The sequence below is a fragment of the Anoplolepis gracilipes genome, chromosome 12 (genome assembly GCF_047496725.1).
Source record: "Anoplolepis gracilipes chromosome 12, ASM4749672v1, whole genome shotgun sequence".
Lineage (NCBI taxonomy): Eukaryota > Metazoa > Arthropoda > Insecta > Hymenoptera > Formicidae > Anoplolepis > Anoplolepis gracilipes.
Genome location: NC_132981.1, coordinates 4,250,409 through 4,275,350, shown reverse-complemented (window position 1 = coordinate 4,275,350; position 24,942 = coordinate 4,250,409). Strand labels below are relative to the sequence as shown.

Below are 24,942 nucleotides of genomic sequence, written 5' to 3'. Positions count from 1 at the left end.
AATATATATATTTATCACTAAAATGTGTATAATACTGGCATATCATTTAATACAAATTATAAATATAAATTATTAAATAAAAAAGTTCTGACCTCATTTTCAAAAGTTTTACTTGATAACTAACTAAACAAATATTTGTGTTTGTGTGTGTGTGTGTGTGTGTTAAATCATAGATGTCTCAGAATAAATTGTGACGCAAAATTTACGCAACATCTTATTTTATCTTGTGATATTTTCTTCCTCATTTTTTTTCAAATATTCAAGTATTTTCTTCGATTTAACGGCCAGAACTATTTATTTAAACTATTAAGAATTTTAGAACTATTAAAATAAAGTTAGAATTTTTAATTATTTATTTAATTATTTTCTATAAAATAACACGTCAACTTTACGTACATTACTAATGTAAAAGATAACTAGTAAAAAAAGATAAGATTATGAATATAAAAAATAACTTGAACATTTATCAGAGAATTCGATCATATTGGATGCATATACATATGCATTTATAAAAATAGCTTGCAAAAACAGCTACACAGATAAATCTCAACACGTTCGATCCGAATGTAGCGTGTACGAAAATTTTTATCGTAATGCTATGTATCAATGTCGAGCGGATATCCGGCGGAATATACCCGAAGAGCGAACCGGCAAATGATCCTACCGATTAATCTCCAACACCCGCGGGAAAAATTCAATTAAATTCGAATTGTGACCGTAGAGAGAAAAAAATATAATCCGCATCATTGTATATGTGTCTGCGCGAGAATTAAAAACCTAGCCGAAATAAAACCTAAAACAAAAACTGTATTTCTGTTTCATAATTCTCATTTTCTTTATATAAAATATTTCACATAACATGTTATAACCGAAACATTCACATTATATCTGTGAATAATTTGCCACTAATCGTTATTGTGGTAAATCATATCTTGCAATAAAAATGCGACAGAATTTTTATAATAAAAAACGATTTCATACAAAAATGATATAAAAAATTATTTTATTACAATTTGATACTTTATCGTGTGGCAAAATATTTTTCACCAATATATTATATTGGTATAAAAATTACATAAATAAAATTCAATTGTATCATCGTATTAATCATTATGCTTCTGAAAATTATTTTATTAGAAAATTAGCCGCGGCCAAAATAAATTTACTTATATTATATATGCCCTACTATGGGACAATTCTGATAGAAATCCATTACATTAGCAAATAAGAATTTCCTTTCGCTCTATCGTGCCGAATAAAAATTAAGGTAGCGCGTTCGCGCGCGATCGTGAAAGACGCACCGTCATTTGTACGAAATGGAAGAAGCGAGGAAGTAATTTGTGCTTGTCCCGCGCGCGCTTGTCGAATCCTGTCGGCAGTAATAATTCATGTCAGTGGCCCCCAGCTACCACCACCGGGTATTCTTTACTTGATATACCGCACGGAGTAGAATATATCGACCCGTTAGAAATAGCCTTACAGGTCAGCACGCAAGTTTTTACATTAACTACCATCGACCCTTTGCGTGGCTTATAGTAACGTAACTAGCATAAACGTCATGTATTATATGTTACTCTAAAAAAATACCTTATTGATATGACAGAGATTGAAGTGGCAGGGATTTTTTTAATTAAAATTCAAATGAGATACAATCGAATGAAACATTTAAGATCGATAAAATACGATTGCCTTTATTGATTTTCAAACATTTAAAATTTTTCACCTTTCTATGAATCGAAAAATTGATTTAGCAAGTTTATTTTATGACTCGCTCTCGCGCATGACTTTGAATTTCTGTATTATGAAGCGTATTCTTATGATGAACGATTCTTGCACGCGGTTCTTTCACGATGTGTCATTATAATAAGATGTTGAAAAAATTGATTCTTCAAGATTTTTCGAATATTAACGCATTAAATTGAGACATTGTTTTCATCATCGAAAACGTTTGGGGAATTTTTTATACTCGCCAAACACTTCCGCGAAATCAATTTGAAAGAGTAACGCATCTTGTGTACGTCGCCTGACGATAAATGGACTAGCTACTAAGAAAAGAGCTCGGAGGAGATGCACAATAAGTGTTGGGTTACGACAAACTGACGCGGGACAATGGACTAACGAAACTACAGTTCCGTAAAGACACAGCTAAGCTTAGGTTATCAGATTACTCACTACAGTACCAAGTTACCAAGAATCGTGTAGCTTCAAAGCAGTTCGAAGATAAAGAACTGTGAAAAAATGCCTACGAAACCCGTGGGAAATTTCGCCCGATGCAAATGCGTTCTTTGTCTTTCATCGCGATGGTTGTGACACATCGTCGTGTGGTTCATGGCGTGAGCTTGAAATATGCACGCGCGCTCGCTCGGGGATAAAAAAAAAGGAAAGAAAAAAGGCAAAGATAGAACGTCAGTACGATGCGTCAAAAGTGCGGCGACCCCCGATGAGAAGCGTTATCAAGTGCACTCGCGATGATTACAGCGATGACTGGCGCGCATATTTCACGATAATTAATCTTAAAACGCTGCCGGCACTTATGGGTGACCCTCGCAGTGGTAGATACGCTACCTAACGTGCGCCAATTTCTCGCTTTTGCTTCGATATATTCTAGGGACCTAAAGTTCGGAATAGAGTGGTCTCTAATATAGAGCTAATACATAAAGCTATATACGGTGCGAAGGGTAAGGGAGTGAGTTTGACAGGCAAACAACCTTCAGCCATCTTGCCCGAAGACACCCCGGTGCTATATTATCTATTCAACATCGTTATCAACCTAATCTTACCCACTGCAACCTAACTTCCGCAGATTGCAAAACAATTTAACAACAGTTTAGCAGAGTGTAATAATAATGTCTCGTCCCATCATATGCACAACTTTGTGCAGTTGCTAATAGAATCTTGCAATTTCTGAAATTCGTATCCATCTGTCTTTCTTTATAGATTAAATATTTCTATAATTTAAATAAATTATAGAATAATAACTTAAATAATTAAAAACAATATTAAAAGAGAAATTACTATTAAAATTTAAATAAATATAATATTTAAATTTATTATGTGAACGCGATAAAATGCTGCTGAAGCAGAATTGGCTCGCTATAGGATCGAGTAACCGCGAGTCGCTTGCTGCGAATGAAAACAATAGGCCTTGCAGTAAACGTCATGACGAGAGCGGAGGCCGCGGAATCGCCTCTCCAAGAGGTTCTCTCACGTCCGCGATGAAAGCTCGAAAAGTTCCCTTCGTACCGTCACGCCACGTCCACGTCGTATAGGCCGAGCTTTTGAGGAATTTCATAACTTTTGTCGTCTGGAAAGTTAGAAGGGCTCGCAGTGAATAGAGATCGCTCTCTTCTAGTCGCCTATACATCGAGATAGGTACGCGATAACGCCGCTGTTTCGCGTTTGCCAGTTGACGACGAACCGGCTGAATAAACGGGCATTACGATCTGAAGCCGTCTCTTTATGCCAGCTATCAATGGAAATACGGAGCAATGGGTGTAAACATTGTATTGTCCACTTGCATCCAGGATAAACGTCGCTGGTATACCACTGCAGCGATCGATTCTCACAACAGTCATTTTTCATTGAACATATCTCCCATAACTCGGGCACTATCGCTCATTGAAACTATCATTTTTAAGGAAATACACATTCGAGACACGATAAATGTTACACAAGATAAAAGTAACATATTTTTAATAAATAAAAAGTAACAATATATTAATGAATGATAGAAATATAAAGCTTCTAATAATTTTCAACTACGATTTATAATCGATGTATAAAATTAAAATTATTGAACGAATAATAAAACTTCTTAATATTTCGTAAATATTCAATGCACGGACGTATGATAATCTAATTTTAGTAGTATTGACTTTTCTCAGAGACTGTAGTGTCAGAGTTACGCATTACAATCGCATTTCGATGCGAAACAGAAGGCACACTGTCGCACACGTGCCAGCTATGTCACAGCACGTGCCGGGAAACGCAGGCACGCACGCTAACGAATAATGCGGTGCGCATGTAAGAAATGCATAGTTTGTGGCATTAATTATCATATTTTCAAACTACTTGACATTCGTGAGAACCAACCCAAACAATTCGACGTGAACTAAAATCGATGTTATAATATTTTTAAAAAGTAGCATGCAATTCTTATTAAACGTATATTTATTAAAAATATAACTAATGTCTCATAAAAATAATTAAAAATAAATTTTTATACATTACAATAATGAATACACCCAATTATTAATCTGCTGGAAATATAATGTTAAAATTGTTTAAACAATAATGTGTAATGTACAATGTTCAACAAGTGTTTAACATATTTCTTAAAAATTTTAATGTAAAAAAAATTAGCCAGACAGTATGGTTTCAAGTATTAGGTATACATGCGATCATCTTGTATGTATATATATATATACTTAGCATTTTTCCTTCATATACATATATATATATATATATATTCTATAATCGATAATATCATGGAAACATTGTTTTAAACCCATATTTAATCTCATAAAACAAAAACAGCAAGTATATGCAAAGTAACGGAAGTGTGCGTGTGTGTATTAATTTCCGTGATAATATGATTTGCATACGTGATCTACGAGATCTTTCGCTTGAGAAAGTACCGTTTATAAATTGTCGATATTTTCACACACTCGGTTAGACGGTGGTAAAAGTGTTTCAAGGATGAAAAACATAGTATAACTAAACCAAACTTTGCCAAGAGAATTCCATGTTTTAACGTTATAAAATCTCTTTTGTGATATATAATATTTTTTCGAAAAATTTTACATTGGCTCGTTCACAAAAATTGTATTATCTGGCAAATCACGTCGCGTCGAGAAAGAAGTAAATTAAATTTTTATTTTTATTTGTATTAAAAATTAAAAATTAACCATACTTCATTGTTACAATTTTTTATGCTTATTCTGTGATATATAAAATATAATTCAGATTTCAATGATTCATCAAGCGGCATGTACTATGTACATAACCAACCATTGTAAACTCGTGTTGTACTCAGGCGTTACATAAAACTGTTGCATGACCACAAGCACGACAATCAACGAAAAATCGATCTGTCTGGAATTTTATTCTAACGAACAACGACCTGGTGCATACACGCGATATTAGAAAATTCCGTTATACGACCATGCGTATTTAATAGCTCTTTAAAAATTATATCTGACCGCCTTCAGTATTTTTATGACAGTAAGAGAGAGGGTATCCGTGAACTCGTTTATCATCACCGTTATCGCATTACTGTACGTTTACAGCGACGTAAAGGATATAGCCCGCTCAAAGGGAGCTTCGAAGGCTGGCCAGTTGCATACGACAGCGCATCTTGTACCTTACGGAGCTCTCAATGTCAGAATCGAAAGAGAGAGAGAGAGAGAGAGAGAGAGAGAGAGAGAGAGAGAGAGAGAGAAAGAGAGAGAGAGAGAGAAGAGTCCGGCTAACATAAATACGTCCGGGGCAGGTGTTCTGTAGTGATTGCCCGACTCTACCATGTCATTAAGTAACTCTGCTGTGAAAGTCATTCGGTCCGAAATAATCGCAATCGTTTAAGGCGAAATGAAAAATATGATGAAATTGGAAATTTGTAATATTTCGTACAAACGCCGCATATATTTCTTACGTAATTTACGACGGAAAGACGGAACCGCGGAAATTATTTAACAGCAAACAACCGGTCTGGAGAATCTCTGAATGGTACATTATGTTACGTTATAATTTTCCACCAATTTCCACTTCGTACGAGAGTACTTCATGGGAGAAGTAGGGGGGGGGGGAAAGGGGGTAAGAAGAATCTATTAGTCTAGTTCTCCTTAAGACAATACAACAATATAGCAAAAGGATGTTCTCCTTCAAATAATTAACAGTCCATTTCCTTGACAAACGAAACTGCTTAACGCTGTAACATATTGCCGGCGGGCTTCGAGAATTCCCCGTGTTGTGCAATAGGGAGAATTCTGGTAGCTCTCGTCTGCAATGTGTTAAGGTACAAAAAGACGAGCAGTGCAGCTGCAAGATTCGCTTCGAGCGGCGCGGCACAAGGTTAAGGAATAAAGCAGATTGACGATCAGAGAGAAAAAGAATCTTGCACAACGAAAGAGTTGACAAATATGTTGACAGAATATCTGTTTGTTTGGTATTAAATAATGTTCATTTTGTAGATTAATCTACATCATTTGTATTTCTGTCTCTCTTTCTTTCACTTAATTTGGTTAAAATAATAATTGATAATAGTTAAATATTAATTAATTATCAATTTAATTATCGATTCAAAAGACCACCGGAGAAATTTAGATAAATTTACGAAGAATTTACAGAATTGTCCAGATATGCAAAATGCAAATGAAAATAGTTGGAATAATGAAATAACATAAAAGCTAATAAAAGAGAGAGTTCGTTAAACGAAGCTTAAGCGAGTGGAGAAAAGCGCAGTAATCGTATCACGCAGAATTTTAAAGGAAAATTCAGAGAAAAATCAAAATCCTCAATAGTGTAAATACTGAAAAATAAAATTAAGCAAATATAAAAAAACTATTAATAATTCAAATATATGCGCAAATTGTTAACAAAGAGAAAACATATGTTGAATATTTCAAGGGTTATCCGAGGCAACATTGGGTATCTTAAAATCATTCGATTTTATGCATTTGTACCGTTTTTCAATATACTGTATATTCGTACAGTGTGCGAATATAAAAAATTTAACTAACGAGGGATATAAAAAATATTTTTTTATTTTTATACATTTTTTCACAAATATTTTTTCAACGCTTAAAAACACATGCTTTTACATAATATATTTATGTATAAATTCTACATTTGATGAATAATATCTTTATACATATATGTACAAATTACATATATGTATAATATACATATGTATACATTTATACATATATATATATATATATATATATATATATATATATATATGTGTGAATTTAATCTTATTAACGAGGTCTTTTTTAATTCCTCGCCTGTCAAAATTGCCGTATGCGGTTTAGCAAGTCTGTGGTTTCGTAGCCCCAAGTCCTTCAAATATTGTATGGCTACGCAAGAACAGGCTGAACACCCGGCAAACAGGTTTCCTGCAAGCGACGCTATTGTGTGGTAATTTAAATCAGTGTGCTTTTCGTGCCCATCCAATAATCGTGGATGATATTGCAAATATCGCCAATCACTTTTATAGAAGATGAAATTTTTTTTCTATGATTCAATCATTTTTAAATATATAATATAATTTATAAATAAAACATTTTTAAACCAGTATACAATATTTTTATTTCTTAAACATAAACTATACATGTTCATAACATGTTGCAATAACAATATGTAATTGAAAATAAAATTATCTAAAATAAAATTTATCTTTACGTCTCGAGATATGACAGCCTAAAATTTTGTAACATTTAAATAAAAAATGCAACAATGAGAAGTATTATTTTAGTAAATCTATGAATTTATTATTATACTCTTTCTTTAATCCGTAAGCAAAAATAAATTAGACAATTCATAAATTAAAAAGTGATCATTATCGAATGTTATACATGCGACATGTTGTAGAGTTATTCCACGACTTTCGCTTAACTATATCAAATTTATAACTTTTCAATTACCGTCAGTTTCGAATCGATCACAATTAAATGAGACCAAAGAATGTTCCAAGATGTATACATATATATACTATGTGTAGCGAGCGGGCGCGAAAAACAGTGAAGAGGATCGCATACCTGTGGAGCAGGTGTTCCATCGAAGACCGGCTCTTCGTTCTCTTTCCCTTCCCGCATACATACATCTGCACACGGTGTTCCTCTGATCACTGCATTTACCTACGATACTCGCGTACAGATTTTTTGTATACAACCAATATCGAACGTGCGTTTCAATAGTCCCCAAAGATTTTCCACGCACGTTACGCATTGAAATCCGATTTCTCTCAGCTTTGCATTAAACGCGTCGCATAGCTGCGATTGCAAAATCGTCTCGGTTAAATTCCACGTGCGTAAATGCAACCAAAATATAATCCGACAAACGAAAAAAATTTATATCATATTATATAAAGGCGATTTTTTTCTTTCTTTCTCTCTCTCTCTCTCTCTCTCTCTTTGTCTTCCTTTCGCTTTCTCCGACTCACTATTGTTTTGCCACAAACCGCATCGTAATAATGCTAAGCATAACAAGTTTATAAGAAAAATAAATGCAGTTATAAAAAAGTATATAACACGAAACGCAATAATTAATATACTTGCGTAGATAAACTTGTGGAGAGAAAGCAAATTTGTTATCTTATAGAGACTATCTACCTGCAATTATATATTGAATATAAAAAATTAAAAGATACTATTTCCTCATCGTGAAATGTATCAACAAAATTAATATGCTATCCCACAATTAGAATAAACATGCGATAACCGCTATGAATTATACTGACACGTAACCGCCGTAATAACTAATAGTGACACGTGACGAATTCGTTGATTAAATTATATGTCTGCTATTGTATAGATACTCGGAGACTCTGCTGTGCAATTAATCGCCGACAATGAGCGGGGGAAAGATCGATACGCGAGGTACGAAGCATTCGAGTATTTCGCTCGGTACGCGTGCTAAAATTTACTGCGTTTTAATTACGTTCCAAACAGCCCCGCTCCGATTGTTCCGGCCAATGCACTACGCTCTGCGCTTCTGTTTATTGCGATAAATCGCCGTAAAATTTGTGTAAAACCGATTATCGATTGTTACAAACGCGTTTCATTCCCTGGAATGGAACCGAGTTGCATCAACAACGAAACGCGGAGTTAATATCGTATTTCACATTCAGATGTTCAATATTATAGGAACTAACAAATGTTAATGTATCATCGTTCATACTTAGTATTATGGAAAACAAATATTTTGAACATACAATATATATCGAGTACACAATACAACAATATAATCATCAACTAAAATATTATAGTGTCATCTGTATACGTATTAATAATTATTTAACATAGTTTTATTGTAATATTTTATTATAATAAGATTTACATGCAAATAATTAAACTAGACATTTATGTTTCATATTTGGTAAAAAAGATTTATAATCGTACACTAGATTTTTTTGTTAAATTTGAGATTTGATAAGATGTTAAATTTTTTCTATAAGATTTCATATTGTCATATGAAACAGAAATATAATACACAATAACAATTTACAAAATTGAAACGTATTTCCGCGCATGCGTGGTATCCATTCTCGCGTTAACTCCCCATCACAAATGGAAACGGTTTACGAAACGAAGAAAAAAAAGGGCACACAGGACATTGACGCGAGCAAGACAATAACACGTGGACCGCGGGTATCGCCAAGTGACACAATCGCGATGCAACAACTGCCGATCGTGGCTCGAGTTTCGCAATAATCGAGGAAATAACACACGTGCGGTCAATATATTGCACCAGTATTCGCGCATCCCTTCTCTCCTCTCTTTGGACCTTCATTTACTCCCTCGATATGTCACGGACGCGCTTTCTTTCACGCAGCTTCTCTTCCGGATACGATCTTGGATACGATCGAGCCATCGGGGTATCCGGAACGGCTTACTCTCTCTCTCTCTCTCTCTCTCTTTCTGCATCGTGCAACAAAAGGCAAGCGAGAGAATACGTGCGCCGTAATACAAAAGCCGATACCGCGGTTCGCGCCACGCCCATTGCTTACCAGGCTACACACACAAAACCAAGAAGAATATAATACCATTTATTGTTATAAGTACGTTCCCTTTCAGCATATGCGCGACGGCGGCAGGATAGCAAAACGTAAAAGGCACGATAATTCGCTCTTATTGTTAGCCTCTTTTAGTGTCTCTCGAAAGCAGGTATATGAAGTTGATCTCTCATTATCAAAAATTTTAAAAAACGATTAGTGTTATCAATTTTAGAATTTTAATTATTAAGATAATTGTTAGAATAATTGTTAGAACTCTTTGGGAGCTCACCAGAATTCTTCATAGAATTATTGATTTCCGACAAAAATTTTCACCCCTATCAGACTTTGAATATTCGTTTTTATTATCGTGATTTGACCACTTAGTTTTTGAGAAATTTTATTTTAAAGATAGAATCTTATATAATATATACTGTGCTCATGAATACTGCGCTATAGAAACAAACGACGTTACCAAAATAAAATAAAAAGATACAACAATAAGATTATAGATAAAAATTATTCAAGTTTGAGAATAATTATTTACAAATAACTACAAAAAAAATGAAAATTATTTACTATCTCGTTTAAAAGTTACAGTAAAAGTATAAATATTATATTTTGTTATATAAATGTTATATAATTATATACTTATAATTATACATCTCTGTAAATGTATATCTCATAATTATTAAATATTGTACAAAAAATCTAATTTTTTTTTAAATTAAAATTTTTGACTAGTAACTGACCAACCTCCTGAAAATCAAAGCTCAATGAATGCAAATCTAAATCAATTTTTAATTGTATCATTTTATTGAAGTAGAATAAAATATCACAAAAATCAGTGCCGAAATTCATGTACAATGATAATTGTTTATCAAGCCTTAAAATAAAGAAGAATATAATACCATTTACGTAATTCTCCGTATGCAAGTTTCAGCATATGCAAAAATAGGATATATTGTATAAAGTAAAATAATTTACTGTCAGTCAAGCTTCATTAAGCACATCAATACTCGATGTATTCATATCATTAATAACTGTATAATCAAATTTGATAATTTATTCGAATCACAAATCTGAATCGACTCAATATGTAATTGTTTCAATAAAGCCGAATAATGTTTATAAATAATGCTACTTTTAACCGATTTTATTCACGATAAATAAATCAAATATAACTTTTATGAAAGATTTGTTCTTTTAAAAATATATTACTTTGAAATTATTATGCAGGAATGTTTTACTTAGCAATATTCTCATGTTCGCACGTATCCCAATTAATATTTAAAAAGCATTTAAGTAATTAAAATCCATGAAAAAATTAACATTGGTTCACCATGTGTAGAAAAAAGTGAAAAGACTGATATTGCGTAATTTTTATAATGTTCCGCTTTACGTACTTACACCGCGTTTGTTTGTGAGTGTATCTTTAAAACTGTCATTTATTATCGGTAATTTTTCATCGTTAATTAATAAAATATAAGTTTGCGACTGACAACATTTTTATAACGACAGTTAGTTACTATTTAGAGAGTGGCGTAAACTTCCTGATAAAAAATTAATTTATACTGTAATAAACACGATTTTTACAAGTTCTCTGTTGTCACAAAAATCATAAAAGCTCAAACAAAACGTACTTATCGTTAAATATACAGTAAACTCTAAAATATTCTGACCCTCACATCCTTTTCGTTTCGCAAGATCTGGAGATATGAAGCTTAAGAATAAGTGTACTTTAGACGCGAAAAATTAACTGTCTTTACGCGCTCGTCTCTTTCCTCGTAATAAAAGATTAAATTTTCTTAAACTTTTCTTCAAGTCTGCAGTTAAGATAACGCGAATTAACTCCGATACGTTCCTTGCTCATAACGTTAAACAGCAAGGAAAAGAATATGTCGTTGAAAGAGAATGAAAGATTTAATTAATCTTTTTTATAATCAGTTACATTAAAGCAGTATCTCTTCGCAAAAAATTTTACCATTGAAAATTATACAATTATAAGTATAATATTGTATAAAATTATATAAAACTATATTTGATTTTTTTTTCTAAATTGACGTATGACATATGATTTCCCTATGACATATGATTTGTCTATAGTACCATTAATTTGCCAAGTGGAAAGTGTAACTTCGAAAGACATAAAATCGATGGAGGAAGCGTTCAATCGAATCTCGCCGCGAAAGGAACGACTTCAACGAACAGGATATGAAGTCATAACCTACATCCGTCGTGACATATGTCTAAGACAAGAGATGGAAGCTTCTTTGGATTTTATTCAGGCCTTACGTTCGTAACGTCAATTTGTTTTCGTGTCACGTTTAAAGTTGGTAAATACATCCTAAGACAATATCGATTAGTTCTCCTTCCCGCGGCAATGAATTATACAGCTTACATAACTTTGATGCGATAAGAGTTTGCCTGATTCTAATTTCACCTCACACGCAACAGGACGAGCATGAGTGAATTTACTCTCTGCTTATGCGAACGTCGTCCCACGACAATTAAAAAAAGAAAAATAATACTTTTCTCTTCATAAAATTATTCTTACATTTTGAAAGATAAATCTTCAACTATATAAGCGAATTACAAAAGTTTTGAATAAAAGAAAAGAACAATGTAAAAGAAAAATGTAAATGTACATATTTCCTTGCATTACATGATTTCGTGCAAAACATTGTTTAGCATGCTTCGAGATGCATGTCGCGTGATTTCATGATGGACTTTGAAAATGTTCACGAGTTAACGGCTGAGAGCACGTCTAAGTTTTACGAACTTTGGTACAAAAAGCCAGATGCTTCGCGTATCTGCAGAATACCAGGCATCCTCTAGGATGAGACTGTAATTCCCATATTCAGGAAGCCGTCTTTCGAATAAAGGCGTGGCGCATGAAACGCGAACCATCAGACTTTCAACCCTTCGTGTAAGTAGCGGTAAAAAATCCACCCATCAACAAGCCAGTGTTCGCGCGCGCCTGTGTACGCTGAGATAGGAAAAGGACGGTAAATATATATTATCCACGAGGAGGAGAAACACACGGACACTCTCTATGATCCACCCCTCATTCAAGTATCTTACGATATCGGGGTTGGAGAGCATGCGTGATGAGGGTTACTCACTTTCGCCAGGTCGACCACCTCTGAAAACGAGCGATGTACGATAGCGCGGTAACATATTTCCGAAATGCGTGTATAACCATTTTTCACGTTATCGAAGCAAATTGTTTTCTGACCGAGAATAACGATCGAAACAATTGTCAATATAATTGGTATCAAATTTATAATTTGTCAAAATTCAATAAGAATTATTTAACAAACGTGTCAATTAAATGTTTGAAAATCAATTACAACGAAAAAATACACATTTTTATCAATTTTCATAAAGAGATTGAACTTAAAATATATTTAAAAAATATACTTAAAATTATATTCTTTGTAGGATTCAGGATGTCTATTCAAATTTTGTAAAAAAAATCTCTAAAAGTTTCCTAATTTTTTAGATATTTTTGTTCAAAATTCCAGATAAAGAGAATATTTTAAAGATTTTTTTGGTGCAGTTTTCTAAAATAAATGTTTTTATTGTATGCATTTTTTTCATTTCATTTTCTTAATGCTTTTCACTCATACGAAAAAGAAACAAAGCTATTTATTTAAGTTTCAACTTTCGTTAAGATAAAAATTTTTAACTTTTATAATAGTTTCATTTTTTATCACTAAAAATTAAATTTAAACATACCGCATATTCAATATTTTGTTAAGATATTAAATATATAAACAGAGATAGATATGTATTTATAATTTACAATATAAGAATTATCAAAATAATCAAAGAGAATTTTTTTAAATTCCTTGTGAGTTCCAATAAAGATTCCGAAAATTCTGATTTCTGTAAATATAAAAAAATTCCCTGGGAATTCCAGGTTTTCCATATTTTTCCAAAGATATACACCCTAATATTATAATAAAAATATTTTTTTTCGTTTTACATATTCTAAAATTGATTACTACCAAACACATAAATGCATCATGTTATTGATTCTCATTCAAGATAACAAATCTAAACTAAACAATCGAGATACATATTCTATGAATGTACACTGAACACGAGTTCATTTAATGGACTATGACTCCAATGATGCAAGCTGAGCTTAGGGGTTTTCAGTTTCTCACAGCTACGAGGCGACACAATAACGAGATCCAAACTGTTTACAGTGACGAAATGCGTATGCGTCATGGTGGATCTAAATCGGGATAAGAGGACAACGGGAGCGTTGTATTTGATTTGGAAACACGCGCTCATACGATCTCCCTTAAACCCTCTCGCCTTTCCCAGGAAGCGTAATAATCCTTCTTCCTAGAATAGGCTCGTGCGACACGTGTGCGTGCGCGAATAACCCTATCGATATCGTTTCGGGCTCGACAAAACCTAATCCCGGACGAATCGATCTCAATTACGTCGATCGCTACTCTGCATCAAATATCCGTAAATGTAAAATAAAAAGCTCGATAAAAAGTAATGAGATCGTCGAATGTTTAACATGTTTCATTAAAAATTGATATTGCACTATATGAGTCTCATTAATAATAACTCCCGCAATCAACTCTTTCATTATCGAAAACATTGAGCGTTCGATAATAGCCTCATAAATATAATCGTGCGCTTGTTATATATAAAAATAGAAACGGTATCAAATATTTTCAGATTACTTCATTATTGAATGCATCGTGATATCAAGATATTTTATCTTTATCGTTATTCAAGATGCTTCGTATATCATAGGGAAGAAGTTCTTTATCAAGTAAATATTTCAAATTAATTGTGAATAAAGAAATGAATATAAATATTAAGCTATTTCTGTCCAATTATATTTAAGGAATATTATATAGAATTTCATTATTAAGTAATAAAATTTTGAAAAAATCATGTAACAAATATGCTTTCAAAATATCACAATGATGTACGATTCTTGTTTCTTAAGACTTATGTGTGCGTCAGATCAGTGCTGCTTAAAATTTTACGTAGATTATGTCATTATAATTATATCCTGGTTTCCAATATAACATTATTCGCATCACAATTGCACTATATTGTGTTTAAAATTTATTTACTATACGCGTAAGTCTTTACTGTGAACAAATTAAATGACTCAGCCGTGAACACATGGTCATGAATATTTTACAATTGGATATGCTCCGCATGCTCACCAGGTAATATACATGTATCTAAAGTTTACGACATTTAATACAATCACCTTTTCACTCAATTAAGCAGACTTAAAAAAAAGAAAAAAGAAACAAAGAAATTGATATCACGTCACATCGCAGACGTGATATTTGGAAAAAAACATTTGCATAGTTTATCACGAACAGCGTGCACTAAGCAAACATTCCTTGAGCCAAATAAATTCGAAAATGTAAACAAGCATATGCGCAGGGCGTGCAACGCCAGATGGGCTCGCTGCACTCTAACAATTCGTCAATATTTTCGTATTGTCCCCACGAGAGCGACCTATAGGTCTCACATACAATTGTTCGATTTGTCTCCCATTCGTTGCGGATATTGTATACGAAATTTCGGATATTTGAAAAATACCAAAACTTTTTAACCATTGAGAGATTCGAACAAAATTCTTTAAAATAAATCGAAGTTCTAAATAAATCGAATTTTCGAGATTAACATATAAATACACCTGATAAGAAATGTTTACATCTTAATAATATTATTATACTATTACATCACAAAATAATTACATTATAATATTGATTTTTTCAATATCTATGTAATGCTACGTAATGATACTACTGGATAATATCGCAATGCTTTAAAATTTTGCTCGAAAAAATTTTTTTTAAATTGAATAAAAATTAATCTGTATACTCATTTTTATTTATAATTTTTTTGCAGCATCTCTAACAATTTCTATTACTATTTTATTTTGTAAAACGGTTTACGTATTGCATGTAAAACATCATGTACAAAAGCATACAGATAATATTTCAATCAAAAATTTTATGACTTCAAAATTAATTTTTTTTATGTTAGCAAAAATATAGAATAAGAAATATATATGTGATAAATTTAAAATTTTGCATAAAATATAATCTGCTTCTTCGGTTTGCATCAATGATAATATAATCTTTGATCAATTTGAAGCCTTTTTTTCTTTGAATATTGCAACATTAATATTTCGAGTGCGTAAATGATCGAAAAGAAATAGCATTTTATAAATTAAAATCTTTGGATATTAATTAAATATATAAAAATGCCAATGCTCCTTGTCAGATTTATATACAGTTTAATTTCCGATAATTCTTATATTAATATTTTTATCATATAAAAAAATATTTTAATATTAAAAGTCTAATAAAATTTGGCTTCAAATTTTACCAAGGATCTATGAATGAAAATAAAGTATTCAAAAGTCTAAAGGACACTCTATATAGGTATTGTAACGATATTTATTCTTACCTCTCGATCACAGGAATCCCAAAGAATGTCCGATGCCGCGACGTTCACGTGAGACGTAAATAAAGTCAAATAGTCGAGGAACACTTCAAATCATCACTGCCAACAATTCCAAATCCACCGTCGATGATAATACGACACACAACACGCGGCGCGCGCGCGCGTATTTACATTCCACGACTTTGTGCGAACTTCTACAACGATGACGCGACAAATAGAAATCAACGAGCTCACGCGATGTCGATTCGAAATTTTACCACATAATCAAATATACCGGCTCACGCTCGCTCTGTTCAGCTTCTTCTTCGACAAACAACACACTCTGTTCTCACAATTCCACAAGCCCCACGCACGCCATCGTCTTCGACATTCGTGATACTTCCGGCACTTCGCAAGATTTTGGTCAGATCGCAGCAATGTTCTCTCCGTTACTGGCTTCCGTGTCGAAATCCCGCGTAATCGGAATCGCGTGCACACGTTATTGTTTCTCTCTCTCTTCGGAACTCGATGCTGCTTCGCAGAAAGATGGGCCAGCGCGCGTCGCGATATCACCGGCGAGGAAAAAGGGGGGAGAGGAGGACGGAAGCGGAAGGCGAAAATCGACCGATAAGCACTCGCGTGCGAGCGTGGCGATCGTCCCGCGTGAAAATTGAACCGCGTCCGCGATGCCAAAGCACGAAACTCTGCAACGCCGAAAATACGAACGAGAGGTAAGCGAGAGCTCTGCCTCGGCGGACGTCCACGCTCGCTCTGAAGCTGCCCGGCGGCACGGAACCTGCGCGCCTCTGCGTCGCGCGTCGCGTTCGCTTGATTGGCTCAGCTCCCGGTCCTCTCTTCCCCCACCACCATCGGTCCAGGCCGGCGGGGATTCTCTCTCTCTCTCTCTCTCTCTCTTTCTCTCTTTTCGCAGATGAGAGATTTCTGCGATATGCCTAGGGAGAGATATCTAAGGATTCGTTGTCCGTATCAAGTATCGATGCGTTTAATTCCGATACTGATAACAAAATTTCACGAAGATTTCTTGACTCACTTATTATTTTACTTTCGCTGCTGTAACAAGCGAACTTTTACGATTGTCGTGAGTAATAGCGCTATCAAAAAATGTTCTTTTATGCAGAAAAGGAGAGAGAGAATGTTGCGTAATATCTCGATATTTATAATATTGAATATTATCTAAGGAAAAGTATATTAATATTTTGTAGAGATGGAATATGACATTGGCTCTGTTTTGATATACGTTTCAAAAAATTCATAATTCTAGTATTATCTTATCGTATTTTATATATACACAGGCTGTTCTAAACTTTTTAAAGACGGATTCTTTAGTCAATTTAAACAATTTTTTTTTTTTTTAATAAAAATGTCGAGAAAAATCATTTTCTGCATTCTTTCAATTTTTGCTATTATATTCCTTTGTAATTCAGCCTTAAATTAAAATTTTATTAAAGTAAATTTCACCTAAAATTAACTCAAGAATGTATAATGACGTTAATATTTTAACTTTAAAATTTAATTTACGCGAAAAGCTTTTCTTTTTCGGTTGCTTATATCTCGAAAATTACTCATGTCTTAACATTTTCGCTGAGAAAAATCGATTTTAAATTGAGCAGAGAATCTACCTTAAAAGGTTACGATGGTTTAAGATATATATATATATATATATATATATATATATATATATATATATACATAGATACAAGTAGATAAGATATATAAATGTCAATATAGATACGTAAATATATAGCGGTGCGTTAAACACCTCTGAGACTTTCTAGATACTGTGGGATTTTGGAAAATTTATGTACTCTCATAGTATATATTCTCATCGAGAATTAGAAATAAATAATGAATGCAATTGAGATAACAATACTTAATTAAATATTAATACTATTGAATGATTACAAACAATATACAGAATGTATATATTATAATTTTACGCGTTTTTTTGTGAAAGATTCTGCGGACGTTACGTGAAATGCTGTATTATTTTATATTTACATAATATGTATTTTGTATAATAATTATATAAATATATATTATATATATAAAGATATTTTTATTGATATTTAATGTCTTAGAAAGAAAAACTTAATTTTTTATTATATTGTATGAGACCTTTTTACCGAAAAATATTATTTCAGGTATTTAGTTATCCGACTATTATTCATTCGCTTACCTCTATTATTTTTCTGCTCCAGACAGCATCAGACGCAAAGTGCACAATGCAATACAATTTCATTTAGCAAACATATTCATTTTTTCCTGTTTCAAGATCAAATGTAAATCAGTTTTTCTCACTTCTCAAGTTATCGTCGTATCTAAAATCCTGATTTTATCTGTGTCGCTTGGCTGTGTTTCTCAGGTTGAAGCTTTTTATAAGTTTTTCAATTTATTTCACGAAGAAGGAGAACTTTTTATAAGTCTGGAATCAATTTGTAAAGTTTATCAGTTAAAATATTAAAAATACTAAAAACGGCAAACACCATAAAAATGAAAATATGTATAAACAGGGTAGGAGAACAGGGATTTTTTAAAGAGAATATATCTATAATAGCATAACTTTTCGCACGGTGAAAATATTTTAGATATTCCGGTTAAAATAAAATCAGCACAAAAATACTGGATTAATGATATAAAAATTATAAAGGCGCGATTATTTTTTAAATAATACACTCTAAAAAATTTATGAAAATAAAAATGTTTACTACTTACTTTTGAATGTAGAGATAGCTTTATCTAAGATAGATTTTTCGCGGTGCTGTCAGTCATATTATATAAATATAGTCTCTTTAAAAAAATGTCTATGTTGTGAGACAAATTTGTAGGTATAAATCGTGATAAAAAAGTAATCTAGCTTTGAATGAGCTGAGTAGTTTCATGTTAACAACATCGGGGAAGAAGAGTAGACAAATGGTGGGACATCGCGAAGACGCACAGCAGCACCTGAGGCGAGAAAAAAGAAATGATGTTCGTACTATTAACCCAGGATAGAAAGGGTAAGGGAAACCTCTGAATGCTCCAGGATCCTTCGTCGAGCGCCATTACACCGAGAATAAGAAATAATTGCGTGAGGGTCAGAGTTGTGAGAGCGACCTGCTGCTTGTGATTCGCCAACAAGACTGGTGACCTTTAATCTCGTCTCGTCTGTCTCTACTTCTTTTCTTCAATTCGACTCAATCTGTCTTGTATTCTTATGTACTGACCGTAAATACGGAAGCTCCAAATTGATTGTATCGCGATGAACTGAATCAATTTCTTCTCTGTATATCATGACAAATTGAAGAATTCGATTTGGAGATTCGAGGGAAGTTATTTTTAATTGTATTTTATTTTTTAGATATAATTTTATATAAAATACTTTTTATTTTTGCTCCGCGAATTATGTTTTAAGTATTAATTAAAATATGTGCTCTTGTTAGTTTAATCTCTTTTTTAAACAGTCAATTATTATTAAAATTATTTATGTAATTTTTGCTATGATTTAAAATTAAATCTGCTTACAGAATTACAAAAAAAAAAATTAATTATGTTCTGATTGTTAGAATTTAAACAAGTTAGAATAAATATAAAATTAATTTGTCCAAATCTATATTTTTATAATATATATATATATATATATATATATATATATATATATATATATATATATATATGCATATAAATAATGTAAATTTTTAATTTTATATAATATTATACAATAAAAATAATAGATATTTTGAAAATTGTTTTATTTTGAAAAGCATTTCATAAACTTATTTCGGACTTGTAACTGATTAATTGATTATAATTAATAGTAGATATTTTTATTAAATGCTAATAATATTGATATTTGCAGCAGTAAATACGTGTATTTTAAAAACATTTTCATCGATGTACTTATCAGTTGCTATCATTTACACTCCGTTGGTAAATGGAAAGTATCAAGTATCGATATACTAATATCCATATACTGGAAAGTATCAGTGCTTGGTACTTTGATACCGATGGAGTAACAGTTTTAGATGAAAATATTGTTTGTTCTAAATATAAAATTTGTAGAGAAATGTATATTTATAATATATAATATAATCGTAAATATATTTCCTTCCCCTTTCTATGAAAATCATTAAAAAGTGCAATATTTTTATATACCATGTGATTATATATCTAATTATCGTGCAGTTGAATCACGAGAGATGGTGTTAATAATCTTATTTTACATTATTATTTCTTTATTTATTTTTAAAGTAAAATCTAATATGTAATTAATCTTTTGTTTATATATGTAAAACACGCTTTCACATCTCTAAATTTACATGGACATTCGGTCTTTATTAATTGTTTATATAACACAAATGAAAAATACAGAGTAATGTAATAAGCTATTTCAAATAAATATATTATGCATTTATATGTTATTGCTAAAATTAAACTGAGGCTTGTGAATCATAAAAATTAACATATAACTTTTATACGGCCAGACTCAATAAAAGTGCAGTCCCTCGTTTGACCCAGTAATCTGGACTTTGCGGTCCAGCTTTAAGATCTACTGCGACGACGAACGCAGATCTCGTTTGATCGCCACACCTCAGGGGATAATAATAACAAGGGCAATTATATAATTCTGAAAATGTAAAATAAATATTAGTTGAATAAAGGCTCTACTTCTTTTAATTTAAATAATCACACAAGAAGAAAATTCGATGAAGTAAAATAAATTTGACATTTAAGTACACGGTCAGCCTTTTTACCTTTGGCTTTTTTTTTAACTTGTTCGACGGGTCGAAAATGAATCACCGGCATGTTGCATACGAGTTGCATAGGTGCAGGTTCAATGAGAATGCCATTCTCTTTGTCCCAGCCAGCACCCTCCAGAAAAATGGAGCGTATATATACACCGTCCTAAAGTTAAACAATATACACAATCGCTTACCACATAATCGATAAAAGCAATATATTCTTTATTAATGATTTATCGATTTTTTGCATCTGTCGAAACAGATTTATGAATCAGAGAAGAATATTGGCGTTGTACCAAGAAACTCTTTCGCGTTTAATTTTATATATGACACAATTATAAGCAATCTCTGCTGTGTATTCGAAGCAAGTCTCACACATGGTGATGACAGATCTTTAATCTTCCTTTTTTTTTATCCGCGAAAACCGAACAGTTATATTGCATAATTGAACGGATAATTTACATAAACGAGATATTTGTATGAATGAGCACCGCTAATCCCGCAAGAAGTGTAAGCTTCTTACAGTTAAAGCGGTGTTCGATATTAGCGGTCCCGGACCAAAGCTGGTCGGATGAGCAATTAGCCTAATCGCTCGTAGTTACCATGGGCGGCTCGATTATAGCAGACTCGTCCGTTGTGAAGACAGTAAACTCCCATGACAATGAATCGATAGATACGTTCCAGAGTCTCGCGGAAGTTTGTAACACTGCAGTAAGGAATCCAGTCGGAAATGTATACGCAGCTAGCCAGAAGAGCAATGGTGGATGAGTGGTTTGAGCCCAATTGGCGAAGTGCTCGACTCGATTGATTAGATCCCTCGTCCAAGCGCCGAGCAGTTTCAAAGATGGATACGCAGTCAGCCATAAAGACGGTACTCTTCCTTCGTATATGCACTCGAAGATTTCTTCTAACTCGCGTGACATCAGCACCAATCCCATAATTCCGCGTTGAAGTTCCTCAAGACCGTCCCGGGTTTTTATCAACAACGCATTGTATCGTCCAATCTCTTGAAGAAGCACCACATTCAGCGGTGTCTTATTTGGTCTTATCAGCCTCTCTGTTGTCTCGTAATCGATCGTTTCCGGTATTCTCGAGAGAATGTCGTTCGCGAGTTGCATTACCTATAAGACATGACAAGATTGAGTAACAAGATTTGCTTGTAACAAGAGCTCAGCATAGGATTATCGAAGGCAAGATTAATGAAGTTGCGATAACGGAATGTCAATAATATAAAAGCAGAAGGACATCGAGATTCCTCGTAAGTTCAATGATCTAAAGTCTTACTTACTTTCATATCTCGTTACTTTACATCTTTGAATCAAACGGTAAATGTAAGCTTGAAATTCGATCGTTCAATTTACTTACCTTATGCTCTTTGTCTTCGTCCATTTCTCCACTGACCGTCTGTATCTGAAGACTCATCAGAGTCTCAAACATGTTCCTACTCTCCATTATCAGGCAAGTGATATCCGCATTTGGATGCTGACCAAACGCTTCCGGCCTGTCGACGTTCGGCAGGATCGCGATAAAGTCGCGGTAGGACTCCAAGGAACCGTCGCGGGGCACGTAATAGGTGGGCAGCGATGACAAACGATAATGGGAGGTAGTCAGAACGTTCTCCGTGAAATATTGCTGGATGTATGTCATCAACAAGCGGCGATCCCAGTCGTCGGTCACGTGACCACCATAGCAAACACCTGCTATGAGATATTTCAAAGATTCCCACGGTGTGACCGGATATTCGTCCAGGTAAACTTGCAGCAAATTCTCAGAGACCTGGAACAGATATCCTGCTATTATGATAATCGTGCCTCTCCATCATTGAGCGTCATTTTGACGAAATGAAATTTAAACGCTATGAGAAGCACTGGCTTGATTTCTGAGAGATATCTTTTTGTGTTTATAAAATAAATAGCGGATAAATAAAAAAGCTCTCTCTTTCTGCAACGTATATGCTACTAGTAACTTTTGCTTGAAAATACCTCGAAGTCAGAATCGTTGAAACTATAGACAACGTTCCAGCCAAGTTGTTGGAATTTCTTTCGTTCTAAAAGAATAGAGTGGAAGAAGACCAGTGTGAATAGCAGCTTTTTATATTTAGACTTTTCTTGGCACAAGTCGAACTGAGTTTCGGTAATTAAACCGTAAAGGCGCTTCATATTGGCTTTTAATCCTTTTGGCGGCTCGGTAGTCATTTTTATTCCGGCTTGAAGAATCGATATAGGAAACTGAGGAGTCGGACTCGAACTAAGCCATAATCTGTAAAAGAGTTAAACGTAGTTTTTAAACATCTACTTTGATAAATCTTTATCTATTATATCAATTAGATATCATAATAAATATAATTTTATTATTCGATGTTTTGTTTATCTTGTAAAGAAATTAAAATTTTTATTAAAACTATATGTAAAAAATAGTATTGCATGAATATATGTGAGATAGTCTTTCATAAAACTCTGGCATACCTAAATCTTGGATGTAAAGTTTGGCTGGAACCAAGCTTTTCTACAATCTTATCGAGCTTGGGCATCCAACTGAGCGAGAGGTGGCAGTTCGCAAGAAATACCCAGAATCCTTGTTTGGCACCGATCTGTATCATGCTGCGCAAAAAATAAAGAAATATGAAATTCAATGAAAATAATTTTACATAACTATAGGTATATAAATATCTATTTTATTTTTAACTTTTAGACATTAACTTTTTATTAATGGTATCAGTTAAAAAAAAAAAAAAAACTTTGGTACGTTAATAAAATTAAAAATATGAAATATAATTCGGGTTTTATTTCTGTTTAAAAATTCAAAATATTTTAAATACAATTATATCGTATAAAATATATAAAATTGTATAATTAACCTCGTGGCAATAGGAGACTGTCCTTGACCCAGTGATAACATCGTAAAATTAGCAGACATGTCTTGATTGTCAACTAATTGCGTGAGAATGCCAGTGGGATCCACGCCGGGCGAAAGAACGAATATCAATGGTGTCTGCGCCATGGAATCATCTAACACTGCTTTTAGGTCAAGTACAGGAGGTTCCACGAAACTTGGACTGAGATTGCGAATGATATAGGTCGTAATGCAGAAGGATATTCTGTCAGGTCGACAGCTGCGAACGAATAACATTTTCTGAAACTCGGTGCATCCTTCTTCCCATTCGCCGACTAGCGGTATAGTTTCCGGTTCTGTGCTGATGTACCTAGATATTAAAGGGATTGATAAGAAAATGTTATATAAAAACGTGTTTACAAAAAATATTTCAGAGAGACGATATAACATAATTTAAACAAAAATGATCATAAAATCTTTCTTTTTTTAACATAACAGTCTTGTTATTATAATTTAAATAAAAATATAAAATATAAAGAGAAAGAAATATTATCTAACCTACTCGTGTTTTATTTAATAATAAAATATTTTTGATAAATACATTGATTTTTATATACAAACGTATATTTATTAGTCCAATTATAACTTAAATTAAATATAAAGAAAGATAAGGAATACTGTGAAAATGACCTGTCAAGAGGGGCTGAAGCGAAATAACATGACATTGTACGCACCAATTGTGCCAATCACGCGGGAACTGTTCAAAAGAAGAAACAACTCCGTGAAATCCAGGCAGCTTGTCGAGTTCAGTGACGTTGTCCCAAGTTTCATCCGGTAGCCACGACACGGGTTTGTCCGGCTGATTTTCTCGGTCCAGCACGATTCCGCCGCGCAGCAGAAACGCGTATTCTCTCGGGATGATTTTACCCTGCGCATCCAATATCTTGACGCACATGTGAAAAGAAAAGAGTAGCTTGTGCTGCTCGAACAGACCTCGGCATGTGTTCCTATTCGTAAAAATAAAATCCGTCACATCAATTTTTTTTAGGACCATACATTATTTCTCTGTCTCAAAAATGTCCGCAAAATAGAAGGATTATAATAATGTCATATAATATTATGTCAAATTTCACACTTGATTCATGACACATTGATTTATAATATTGTATAAAAGATAAGAGACTGATAAAAACACAAAATAAAGTACAA

The 24,942-nt window shown here is 33.1% G+C and overlaps 2 protein-coding genes across 5 annotated transcripts in view; both read right to left on the bottom strand.

Annotated features, from left to right (window-relative positions):
* Positions 1-16,959, bottom strand: part of Tinc (transmembrane protein tincar) — a 116,059-nt gene extending 99,100 nt beyond the window's left edge. For all 4 annotated transcript variants that reach the window (XM_072903965.1, XM_072903968.1, XM_072903969.1 and 1 more), the window contains exon 1: positions 16,187-16,959. The gene's annotated coding sequence lies outside the window, so the exon portion shown is untranslated. The remainder of the gene's footprint in view (positions 1-16,186) is intronic.
* Positions 16,960-20,501: 3,542 nt separating this feature from the next.
* Kl-2 (dynein heavy chain 2, axonemal kl-2) overlaps positions 20,502-24,942 on the bottom strand; it is a 39,814-nt gene continuing 35,373 nt past the window's right edge. Inside the window, exons 56-63 of the mRNA XM_072903347.1 lie at positions 24,468-24,740; positions 23,759-24,103; positions 23,367-23,501; positions 22,884-23,160; positions 22,267-22,677; positions 21,504-22,022; positions 20,914-21,064; positions 20,502-20,786 (exon numbers count right to left, since the gene is read on the bottom strand). Of these exons, the coding sequence (XP_072759448.1) occupies positions 20,632-20,786; positions 20,914-21,064; positions 21,504-22,022; positions 22,267-22,677; positions 22,884-23,160; positions 23,367-23,501; positions 23,759-24,103; positions 24,468-24,740 (2,266 nt within the window). The 3' untranslated portion in view covers positions 20,502-20,631. The remainder of the gene's footprint in view (positions 20,787-20,913; positions 21,065-21,503; positions 22,023-22,266; positions 22,678-22,883; positions 23,161-23,366; positions 23,502-23,758; positions 24,104-24,467; positions 24,741-24,942) is intronic.